At 55.8% G+C, this 12,243-nt stretch overlaps 1 protein-coding gene across 1 annotated transcript in view; it reads right to left on the minus strand.

The window, feature by feature from the left end:
* Nucleotides 1-1,091: 1,091 nt before the first annotated feature.
* Nucleotides 1,092-12,243, minus strand: part of ITGA10 (integrin subunit alpha 10) — a 40,384-nt gene continuing 29,232 nt past the window's right edge. The window contains exons 20-31 of the mRNA XM_077841605.1: nt 11,672-11,757; nt 11,138-11,279; nt 10,815-10,907; nt 9,898-9,974; nt 9,009-9,098; nt 8,065-8,149; nt 7,397-7,510; nt 6,970-7,068; nt 5,777-5,890; nt 4,849-4,944; nt 3,737-3,850; nt 1,092-1,145 (exon numbers count right to left, since the gene is read on the minus strand). Of these exons, the coding sequence (XP_077697731.1) occupies nt 1,092-1,145; nt 3,737-3,850; nt 4,849-4,944; nt 5,777-5,890; nt 6,970-7,068; nt 7,397-7,510; nt 8,065-8,149; nt 9,009-9,098; nt 9,898-9,974; nt 10,815-10,907; nt 11,138-11,279; nt 11,672-11,757 (1,164 nt within the window). The remainder of the gene's footprint in view (nt 1,146-3,736; nt 3,851-4,848; nt 4,945-5,776; nt 5,891-6,969; nt 7,069-7,396; nt 7,511-8,064; nt 8,150-9,008; nt 9,099-9,897; nt 9,975-10,814; nt 10,908-11,137; nt 11,280-11,671; nt 11,758-12,243) is intronic.

The following is a 12,243-nucleotide window of genomic DNA, read 5'->3' on the forward strand; positions in this document are numbered from 1 at the left end:
TGCTGTGTCATCCCGTCCCCCCCGCCCCTTACCTTTATGCCCAGGCCGTTGTTGCATCACCTGGATCTGCATCTGAGTGCTCTGTGGCTCCTATTAGTCATTCCTGAAAGGGGAAAGAGCAGTGGAGCACGAGGCACTCCCTGAGCGGTCAGGGGCATCCCTTCCCTAGTTCTAGCTGTCCTGCTCACGCAGATGGTTCCTCTAATTCCCAGCCCTGCAGCCTCTGTAGTACTGGCTTCTTACTCTACTCCCGCTAAGCCTGGCTCCATTTCGAGTTGGCCCCACTCTTGCAATGGGGGCTCAGGGCATTCCTGCTGTTCCACCCTAAGTGAAGGGAAGCCCCAAGGAGGAGGGAGCAGACATGGCTGAGTGACCAGACTTGCACCCTCTTAAAACAGCATCTGCCATAGGACCAAGTGGGGTGAGGTTTATTTTAACTCTTTACAGGACTTAGCAAACCACGCTGCAAACTTTATTGACAAGCCCCAGCTGGCTACGAGTTGCAACGACTACATTGCTCAAAGTGCAGTGGGAACACTGCAGCTGGAGAGGCGGAAAGAGTTTCTTCAAGACGGCATCCGACAGCGCCATTGTCTTTCTGATTTCACCTGGCCTGGGCTGCTTGGGAGATCCACGCTGGCTGGTAGATATGGTTTTTGGTAGCTGGTAAGGTTCCCCATAGTCCATTTGGGCTCAAAATACTTGGGAACCTAGCTGCATTCTTCATGCAACTTAATTTAGGAGCAGTAGCCGGGTTACAGGATTAGCATACTCCCCCTCCCCTCCCCCCAACCCTAGCACACCATCTTTTGAGTTGTGAACCCAAGCAGGAGGGGGTCCATCTTCTGCTAGTTCTACTGCTGGAACCCATGTGGCACCAGTGAGAGACAGACAGGTGGTAAGGTCCTCGGAGCCACAGGCATGCCAAAGGAAATGTTCATGGGCTAACCGAGTACGGGTCTCTTCTGCCCCTCAGCACAGCCCCTGCTGCTCTTCCTCTGAGGCAGGGGGGATTGGCTAGAGTGTGGTGGGGCTTGAGAGACGGTGAGTTTGTTGTAGCAAGGAACCGAGCAGGGCAACCCCCTGCAATGTCACTGCTCCTCCTTCTCCTCTTCCTGGATCTTCTTGTGAGTAAAGAATCCAAGCTGTTGAGAGAGAACAGAGGAAGTTCACAGATCAGTGTGAAGTTTCCCAGGGAGGTAGTGATTAAGCCTTGTGGATCTGCAATAGACCAGTGGTGGGGCTGGGTCAAATAACCCCCCACTGCTCCCTGGCAAGGGAGTTTAACCCCATCCAGCCTGCCAGTCTCCCTCAAGGAAACCAAGACCTGTAGTCTGCAGCCAAAGGAAAGGAGGGGTGGTCCCTGCAGCAGATAAACAGCAAGAGGCAGCCCGAAGATGCTGATAAATATGGGGCATAGAATCATAGAATATCAGGATTGGAAGGGACCCCTAGAGGTCATCTAGTCCAACCCCCTGCTCGAAGCAGGACCAATTCCCAGTTAAATCATCCCAGCCAGGGCTTTGTCAAGCCTGACCTTAAAAACCTTTAAGGAAGGAGATTCTACCACCTCCCTAGGTAACGCATTCCAGTGTTTCACCACCCTCTTAGTGAAAAAGTTTTTCCTAATATCCAATCTAAACCTCCCCCACTGCAACTTGAGACCATTACTCCTTGTTCTGTCATCTGCTACCATTGAGAACAGTCTAGAGCCATCCTCTTTGGAACCCCCTTTCAGGTAGTTGAAAGCAGCTATCAAATCCCCCCTCATTCTTCTCTTCTGCAGGCTAAACAATCCCAGCTCCCTCAGCCTCTCCTCCTAAGTCATGTGTTCTAGACCCCTAATCATTTTTGTTGCCCTTCGCTGGACTCTCTCCAATTTATCCACATCCTTCTTGTAGTGTGGGGCCCAAAACTGGACACAGTACTCCAGATGAGGCCTCACCAATGTCGAATAGAGGGGAACGATCACGTCCCTCGATCTGCTCGCTATGCCCCTACTTATACATCCCAAAATGCCATTGGCCTTCTTGGCAACAAGGACACACTGCTGACTCATATCCAGCTTCTCATCCACTGTCACCCCTAGGTCCTTTTCCGCAGAACTGTTGCCTAGCCATTCGGTCCCTAGTCTGTAGCGGTGCATTGGATTCTTCCGTCCTAAGTGCAGGACCCTGCACTTATCCTTATTGAACCTCATCAGATTTCTTTTGGCCCAATCCTCCAATTTGTCTAGGTCCCTCTGTATCCTATCCCTCCCCTCCAGCGTATCTACCACTCCTCCCAGTTTAGTATCATCCGCAAATTTGCTGAGAGTGCAATCCACACCATCCTCCAGATCATTTATGAAGACATTGAACAAAACCGGGCCCAGGACCGACCCTTGGGGCACTCCACTTGATACCGGCTGCCAACTAGACATGGAGCCATTGATCACTACCCGTTGAGCCCGACAATCTAGCCAGCTTTCTACCCACCTTATAGTGCATTCATCCAGCCCATACTTCCTTAACTTGCTGACAAGAATACTGTGGGAGACCGTGTCAAAAGCTTTGCTAAAGTCAAGAAACAATACATCCACTGTTTTCCCTTCATCCACAAAACCAGTAATCTCATCATAAAAGGCAATTAGATTAGTCAGGCATGACCTTCCCTTGGTGAATCCATGCTGGCTGTTCCTGATCACTTTCCTCTCATGCAAGTGCATCAGGATTGATTCTTTGAGGACCTGCTCCATGATTTTTCCAGGGACTGAGGTGAGGCTGACTGGCCTGTAGTTCCCAGGATCCTCCTTCTTCCCTTTTTTAAAGATTGGCACTACATTAGCCTTTTTCCAGTCATCCGGGACTTCCCCGGTTCGCCACGAGTTTTCAAAGATAATGGCCAATGGCTCTGCAATCACAGCTGCCAATTCCTTCAGCACTCTCGGGTGCAACATGTCACAACAGTTGTCCACTTAGCAGTATGCTGTTGCTAAAGGCATGGTGCACTGTGGGAAGGTATCCCAGAATCCTCCACAGCACCTGCAGGTTCACTACATTTTTGTGGCCTAGCTGCAGGCAGTGTGGGGGTCAAACTCCCAGCCTTCCCTTTGCTGGATCTGTCATTTAAATGGGCTCTACTGCCTGACCTTTCCCCAGCTTGATCCTGGGCCTTCGCGTCCCTGAGGACTCAGCCACACATGGCCACTCAGAAAAATTAATATGAAATAACTACAGCTGTGAATTTCTAAAGTGGACTAGTGAAACCCCATAAAATCCCTGGGTGAATGTGCTCATTCAGAATTACAGGGGCCTTAATTTGGTTTAGCTTAATTCACTTTGGAAATGCAGTTTAAATTTAACTCCAAAGTGAATTAAGCTAAACCAAATTAAGGCCCCTGTAATTCTGAATAAGAGCATCTTCAGAGGGATTTAAGGAGGTATCACTAGTTTAATTAATGTGGTTTAACTTTCTTTGGGGGCCCTGTGTAAACCTGAGCATTTGTAGCCCGAAGGCCCCGTTACAGTCCCACTGGCCTCTTTTTACCTTGCTCTGCCAGCATAAGGGGCCTGAAAAGCAGCTGTGGTGGAAATGAAAATCAAACCCTCCGCTGTAACGCAGCCTCGGCATTCAGGGCGCAGTCTCTGGGGCAACATTTCCATCCTCCCCAACCTTGAAGCCCTGACATTTGTGAGCAGGACAGCACCTGGTGTACCAAAGTTTGTGCCACATTTCTACACTGCCGCCTGCCTACCTTCCACAGACAGAATATTATCAGCGCCAGAAGCAGGAGCCCTCCGATGCTGCTGCCGATCAGGATCCATAAGGAGATGGGGATCCGCTTGGGCTGGATGATCTCCAGGACTGTCTGCAAAGAGCTGTTGATGTTAGAAGCAAAGCCAAAACTTCCCTGCCCAAGCTGGGTATGGAGACATTAAGAAGGATTAGCTGCCACGGTGAGGGGTGTGGTATAAGACCCTAAACAGACCACACCTTGTAAGGACTGTTCACCTAGTGCCACTTCTGGGGTGGAGCACAGTATCTGTTCACCACTACACAGGACAAGTGAGGAAGAGCATAGCCAGAGATTGGCTGGCTCATTCCAGCAAGCCACTTAGTGCCTGACTCTCAGTACGCGTGTCCCACCCCTGCCGCCAAGGCATTTGTAAAGGGGCAGTGCCTGAATTTACACAGGCAGTGCTGAATAAGGCTCGTCTACCTTGAGCAGTGGGGCTTAGCAGAAATGAGAATCCTGCCCTTAGGATTTAACCCTTTCTCCTTCCCCAAACTGACCTATCAATGGACTAGCTTATGAATGAGTGTTAGAAGCAACGCATGGCTTCTGCACCCCCGCTCCTCCTTGCCAGCTACTGACTACAACAGGTAATGAGCGTGCACACCAGAAACACCACCCACACGTTGAGATGATGCCAGGGTGATTTCCCTCCCACTAATCGCGGGGCTCAAGGACTCAGCCCGCCGTCTTTTGCCACCAACGGTCTTGACCAAATCTTGGCTTGTGAGAACATCTAACGCAGCATCTGTCTCTCGGGCAAATTCACCTTTCACTCACACGACTGCTCTGTTCCAACCCAGGCAGAAATCATGCAGGGGCAGCCTATTTTTGCCACCTTGACTTTGGCCGTATCTGAACAAGAAAATAAGGCTTAAGGCCCAGCTTGTCCCAGGTATTTAGGTGTCTAACTCCCCCATCCCTCTGAGGATCTGGGCCTTGGTACGTGTGGACCTAGACCAAGGTGGGCTGCAGGGAGGGAATAGAATCCAAAACCATTGCTCCCTAGGAAGTGTCCTGCTCTGGCCAATGGGAGGGCTACAACGCCCACCCCATCCCTCCCCACCCGCTACCTCTCGCCGGTGCGCTGACTCCTCAAGGAAGAGGAAGCTGTTCTCCTTGGCGACAAGTGCAAACGTGCTGATGACTTTCACGGTTTTGAATTTAGCCTGTTGGGAAGAGTCACAAGGGCCAGGGGTCAGCCTGGCCTGGTTTATGATAGAAACTTAGGTCAACAGGGCTACGACCCTCGGGGCTGTGACAAATCCACACCTGGGGGCTGCAACTACGTGGTGTAGACACAGCTAGGGGCGCTGGAAGAATGCGTCCATCGACCTAGCGCCTGCCATCGCTTGGGGAGGGGGCGCTACTCAAGCAATAGGAAAACCCTTCTGTCACTGTGGCGTGCGTCTACCCTGCGGGGCTACAGCGGCCCGGGTGCTCCTCTAGCCCCGTGCTGGAGACAAGCCATCGAAAATGAGGGACTAGTGTGGTCGACTAGTCGGCGCTCCTTTAGGATTCCCCTGAATTAATTGGAGCACGTCTTTTAAAGGGAACTGGCATATGGATACAGCTCCGCGCAGAAAAGCAAACTGCAGTGCGGGGGGAACAAATTACAGCGTTTCGACCAGCAGCACCTCCAGCCCCTGCTCCGCTGCCTCTTGGTACAGCAGACGCCTCAGCCACGACTGAGACTCCAGGGTGCTGAGTGCTGCAGCCACATAGGGCGAAACTGTCCCGGGTCCCCACTGAGCATCCAGTCTAGATAAAGGGTGGGAGAGGAGAGATCATTGGCAGAGCCAGGAACAGAACCCGGCTCTCCCACGTCCACTCGACTACACGGCTGCTCTCAGAAATGACTACAGTAATGGATCTGGCTACTCTTGCTTGCCCCAGGGGGGTAGGCCAGTACGATGCGGCCATGTGTGTTAGAGACGCGGGTTGGGACACTGGCAGTTGTAGCTTCCCCCCTCCGCAGGCACAATATCTGGGCGCACTCACCCTCCTGAAGAAGTCGTTGTGGATCACCCTCAGCAGGTGGATGGACACCTCCGTGTTCTTCTCCAGCTGCTCCAGCTCACACCTGACCACCTGGCACCAGGCGTTGCTGCAGTTCTGCGAGGGGAGCAGAGGCAGGGCCATGAGCGCCAGACTCCAAACTCGCGCCAGCCGACCCCACCATCCCCTTAGGCAAGGGCAGACGGGGGGGTGAGGCTGGTGGTACAGGTACAAGTGAGATGGCTGAAGATGTCTCTGCCAGTGCTAGGACATAGCTGGTTGAATGGCAAAGAGATCACTGGGGGGCACCTAACTCCCACTTGCCCGCAGTGGTGCTTAAGCTTCTAAGGCCTAGAGCCTCACAGAGGTGCCACAAGACCCCTGAGGCTCTGCGCCCTCAATACCCAAGAACTTCTCTAGCATTTTAGCTAGCCGCTGCAGTGCAGACGCCGTTATACGGCTCCAGGGGAGCTTTCTACTGGTCTAGCTGTTCCCATGCGGGAAGGGGAATAAGCTATATGGCACCTTTCTACCGGCATCACGATGTCCACTCTAGAGGTTGGCCTGGTATAGCTAAATCACCATGGCCACGTCTATAGGTACAGTGCTGCCTGGCCCAGCTGTACCAAGTCCGCTGCGGCGTCTGGTGGAGACGCTCTATGCCGCTAACAGACCGTTAAACTGGTATCAACACTGGTTGCAGATCAGCCCCTTTGGAAAATGAGACTTAGATGTTTTTGAACAATGTCACCCCCTAACCATTATCGTTTTGTGGGGGAGGGGCATGGCAGGGCATAGCAACAGCAGGGGGAATTTGAGGCCCAAAGAAATTACCTGAGCTGGAATTCAGGCAGGGACACCAATACTCAGGTGCTCTTTGCCAAGGTGTTGGTGGCAGAAGTGGTGTCCGCCAGCTCTTCAGATGAGCACAAGCTGCCACTTTGGTTTGGTTGAGTTGGACGGCACCTCCGGTATTCCACAGCCACCGGCTTCAGCTCTGCTGACACCCCTCCCTCCACCCTTCCAAGGGAGAGCACCCCCTTCTGAATGGACTGTCCCAGTTTTGGCACACCCAAGCTTTATTTGGGGGAGGTGTCCCCTCCAAGCATGGATCAAGCCCATCCCTGCTTCATCTGAGGTCCCTGTGTGATGGCAGTAGGGCCGCTGGCGCTGCTTGACGGTGCCGTGCCACTCACCAGTCTGTCTGCATGCAAGAGATCTTCAGGGTGAATAGGAATCACTCCAGCCTGGCTCCGTAGCGTTGCCTCCGTCAGGTTTTGCACGACACAGGTAACCTTGAACGAGACAGCACATGGCAGTGTGGTCACTACAGGGCCTGGTACAAGTATGGACTAGAGGGGGACTGTGGGGGCTGGCACTAAACAGACAGATAGACAGCCCTTTGCAGGGCCGGGGATCCTACCAGATCTGCCCCCTTCTCTCTTTTCAATTATTCTCTAACGATGGAGAGCAGCAGAGAACTTGACCCATGAGCCCATTCAGCCCATGCTCCCAGCTGGAGCTGAGCGGGTCTAGCAGCTGCTAGTACATGGGGAAGGGCTGAGGGCTGGCCCAGGGGGGAGAGGATTGCTCCTGCCTCTGTCTCGCAGGCCAAGGACTCACATTGTCGGCGATGATGCGTGTGATGGAGAGGAAGTAGCTGCGCCGGAAGGCCATGGCAGGGAGGTACATGCTGACGGAGAGGTTCCTGACTGCGTAGCAGCCAAGGTTCTGGACCTGCAGGGAGATGGGAGCGACGCTGTTCAAAGGGCAGGGGCCAGCTCCTCGTAGCGCCAACCCTAAGCAGCCACCCAGCCTCGGCTTGAGGTCTATGCACCAGCTGTCCAAGAAAGATCCTGGAATGGCCCAGAGGAGATCACCTTCGATTGTTTGCTCTTGAGGGGCAGGTCCAGTTGGCTTATGTATTTATACAGCACCTAGCATCTGCTCCGTGACAGCTCGACGCTACGAGGCTCTATGCATCTTGCTAGACAAACCCTCCATTGGAGCCCTGGGCTCGGTTCATTAAGGGGATCCCACCCCAAGGTGTTTCGAATGGGCGACCCCTGGAGTTCAAAGACCCCAGAGCTCTCCAAGGGGCCATGCTTTACTCCTAAGGGGTCCCCCCTCTTCCAGCTGGGGTTTTCCCAGGGGCATGTCCGGAAGGGGATCCAACATGATCTAACCCCAGCCCCAAGAGCTGTTGTAGGGCCCCCCGCCCCCAACCAAGCCCAGAACCTGCTGGAGCCATCCCCCACTGCCCCGGTATCTTCCCCCCCAATTGCTGGTACCTTGATGGTGGTCTTGAACTCCGGCCCGACGCTGCTGGAGAAGGTGCCCGCTGGATGCACTTCGTAGCGGTTCAGGATGGCCTCGCTGCGGGGACACGGCATGACTGGGGGGTGACGTGGTGCAGAGCAGATCGTCCCCTAGTGCCCGGACCTTGCTGTCTCCAGACACCTCTAGCCCCTATATCACAGGGGCTGCTGGGGACTGGGGGACCCTGCACTAATTTGGGGGCAGGGGAGCACTGTCAGAAGAGTCCCTACTAACCTGGTTTGTGGGGCAGGGAACCCCTGATTTATCCCCCGGGAATGGGAAGGAGCAACAATGTGTCCTCCTGCTGGGGTTGATCAGTTGCAAACAGGTGTGTTTGGGGCTGGGGCTCAGGCATCTAATTGGCCAGGAAGCCAAGTCTGCAGGAATCTCTTGGCCACTTTTTCCCTGGGGCTTGGCCCTGGCCCAAGCCATTTGGAGACTGCTTGGGATTCTGGGAGCCCCAGTGGGTGGATGGATTTACCTACGCCTACCAGCAGCAGGGCCAGACTGGGGAGGTAGCACATGATCTATTAGCTGCCCCCCCCCGCCATCACCTTGGACTCAGCATCGGGGGTCCCCTCCCCGCCTGCATGAGAGGGGTGCCCAAGCTTAACTTACAGTGCACCTTCAAACCGGTTTAGTTCCACCAGTGCAAACAGCTGGGGTGGGAACACTCACTGGGGTTCAAATCAGGATTAATTCGGAACAGGTCTAAACTCAACCACACGCTCTTAAACCAGGCTGAGAGCCTCTACAGACACAGGGCTTAACTAAACCGGGTTGACTTCACCTCTGTAAAGCTGTGCCAGTTTCTCGTGTGGACAAGGTCGGGTTCTGGCTGCTTTAATCCCATGACAACGCTCCACCGCCACCCCTCCCCTCTCTGCCTGGATCAGCTTCCCCCAGACAGGCTCACCTGGAGAGGAAGAGGTCAGGCTCGTAGCTGACGTAGGTGAAGGGCTGCACTGTGTTATCGTGTAGGGTCTCGTTCATTTCGATGCTGTCGCTGGGAGGAAGAACGGATTGTTACAGTGACTGGCTCACGTACCCCACCCCAGTTCCTAGCAGCTGCCCAGCCTTGGTGAAAGGCTCTGTTCCTGGTCAGATCTCTCCCACTCAATAGGTGAGAGATTTAAGGCAAATGCCCCTTTTTGCATTTCTGAATCAGATGCTTGGCCCATCAGGGCCAGCCAGGGCTGATGTGGGAGGAACAAAGGGGGACAATTGTACCAGGGTCCTGAGCCCCCGCCCCTAAAAAACAATCTGTGTAAAGAAAGACATGGGAGCGGGTGGGCTCCAGCCAACATGATGTCCCGGGGGCCGAGATTTCTCTCCTCAAGGCTGGGGCCGGCACCTGGCCTCCAGCAGCAGCTAACGGGCGATGCTGAGCTCCCCCAGGTCGGATGAGGATTGGCGGTTCTCCTCACCACCGCCCCTCGCCATCTTTACTCTCCAAGCCCCTCTGCGAGGCAGGGCCGTGCTGGGATCCCCGCTGCGCAGCTGGGGCACCACGGCCCAGCTCCCCACAAGCTTTTCGGCGCCGAACAGCCACTGCAGCGTTGCCAGTGAAATCCGTGGGCGTTAGGACCTTCGCTGCCTCTGTGGATCTGGGCCCAAAGTGACCTGCCCGAGGAGCCTGTGGCTGAGCGGGGAATCGAACCCAGCTGTCCCGCGTCCCAGAGTGGCACCTTGTCCGCTCCTTGGTGGCGATCAGCTGACACATGGAGGTGCGACACACACATCCCCACCCACTAGCCTGTTAGCCCAGCGGGCCGGGGAGGGTCGGTTCAGCCGGCTGCTCTTACCTGCTGGCCGTGAGTTTCAGGTGCGCTCGGTCGAGCAGGAAGGAGCAACTGAACTCGAACTCGAGCAGGAACGCCACCTGGGGAAAAGCAGAGCTTTCAGCCCAGCCCCTTGCCTGGCCTCGGCAGCAACCTGGCATGGGCCATGCCCAGCACTGGGCTGGACATGGAGACGAGAGCACTGGGTGCAGGAGGGGACAGGCAGGAGGGGGAGGTCCTGCTTTCAGCAGCCGCTCCAGTCTCCAAGCCTCCAGTTTGCTGCAATGGTGTCACTGACAATGGTAGCAGGGGGCAGAGCTAGTTGTTAGGTCGAATTATTTCCTCTGCCCTCCCTTGTTCCAGCTGCTTCTCCTGCCAGGCATGTGCCTCTGCGTCCCACTGGCTCCAGCCCCTTTCCTTCCTGCCCCCGTCTGGCTGCCTGCCAGATCAACTGCCACGCCCGGCGGGCTCAGGAGCGCCTTGGGCCACAATGGGTTAATAAGCCAGCCTGTCGCCTGCGTAAACCAAGGCGGGGCACAGAGGACAGTTTCACACGCCACCCTCCCAGCAGCCCACCGAATCCCCCCTGCACCAGCCTGCTGGGGAGAAGAGTAAGGACTGGGATAGCGAGGGGAGAGGGGCCTGGGTGGGATTGAGGGGCATCGGCAGAGGTGGAACCCAGGGCTGGAAGAGCAGGAGGCCGTGGGTGGGATTGAGGGGCAGAGGTGGGAGGTGGAATCCAGGGCTGGAAGAGCAGGGGGCCGTGGGTGGGATTGAGGGGCATGGGCAGAAAGTGCAGGAGGGGGCTAAGGCTGGAACAGAAAGGAAGCTATGGGTCAGGAAAGCAGTTGGGGGGTGGGCGCGAGCCAGGCTCTCGGCCCTTTAACCAGCCGTACGAATTGACTAAGCGCCAAGACAATAAGGGCTTCGGCCGGACTCACCTTTGCCAGGGACCTGAAGACAGGGTAGCTCACGCTGCAGGTGCGGGTGTGCGGGGAGGGGGCACTGCATTCCACCTTCACCTGGGTTTCCCCCTGTGGGAACAGAAGACCCCTTCACCATCTCTGCTCCCTCCCTCCATCACCGAGCAGGGCCGGATGGGCCCGTCCCCCCGACCTCGCCCGGGCAGGAGGCGCGTATGGGACTGGGAGGACCAGTGCTCCAGCCCAGCCCAGCCTCACTTCTGTGCGCTGCCCTCCGCAACGTGCCATCCCTTCCCTGCCAATCCCCTGCCTCCAGCCCCTGCTCCCAGCACGCGACCCACCTTGAGCGAGAGGCTGGAGAAGTGGAGGTTTTTGGAGAACCCGAGCTTGAGGCTGGCGTTGTAGGCGTTTTCCTTCTTGTTCTCCAGGACCACGTCCACCAGAACCTTCCTCTTCCCCTTGCGGATAACGTGCGGCTTCTGCCTGAAACGGGAAAGGCGGTGACAATTCAGCGTCAGACCGGGGGGCAGCTTTGGCCAGGCAGCTGCTGCGCCGTCCTTCCCGGGGCAGTGAGACATGCCTGGGGCGAGGCCTGAACCCGCAACCTCGTGATCTAAAGCCCCTGCTATCTCAGCTGGAGAGCTCATCCTCTGGCTGGGACTGATAACCTCTATACACAGACTGGCCTCTAGAGGAGGACAAAGGGCCACCATTTTCTGCATCCATCTCCATGCGTCCTTTAGGGCTCACAAAGCTTCCTGCGGCTCGGGCGAAGCCAGGCTCAGTGCAGACAGTGCCTGGGCCAAGGGCCCCTGTAAGTCCGTGGGAGAGCTGAGAATAGACCCCAGGCCGCTCTGTTCCCAGGGTTGCCATACCTGGAGCCGGCGAGATCCATGCTAGCCTGGAGCACCAGGTCCGTGACGCACTCATTGTCCTCTCCACAGTCCTTGAAGAAAGGGATCTGAAAGCAACGGAGAGGGGTCACTGTTGGCCACTGGGCGCTGGGCTGTTATCCGACATCAGCGTGGGGCGGGGAGGCTGTCTGCAAGGCGGCCGGCTCGCGCCGGCGGCCGGAGTAGATGAAGAGGATTCGAGCTAACACCTTTTGCCCCACCTAACTCAGTCTGCCCCATCCTCTTCCTCCCTCAGAGCCTTTAGCAGCAGGGCAGTTGGGAGACGCACGGGGAACGCTCTGAGCCATAGAGTTTAAGGCCAGAAGGGACCATCTCGTCTGAGCTCCTCTGTGTCACAGGCCGGACCCGCCCAGCACCCGCACACTCAACCCAGCCGCTGAATGTAGACCCAAGTATTACAGCTCACAGGAGACTAGATGACTGGATTTCAAACCACACCAAGACTGCCAGAGTCTAGAACTGAGTGCCCACACACACCAAGAGAGAATCTAGAACCACCCATCCAGCCAGTCTAGAACCACACGCACAAGTCT

Source organism: Eretmochelys imbricata, chromosome 24, assembly GCF_965152235.1.
Source record: "Eretmochelys imbricata isolate rEreImb1 chromosome 24, rEreImb1.hap1, whole genome shotgun sequence".
In the NCBI taxonomy this organism is placed as follows: Eukaryota; Metazoa; Chordata; order Testudines; family Cheloniidae; genus Eretmochelys; species Eretmochelys imbricata.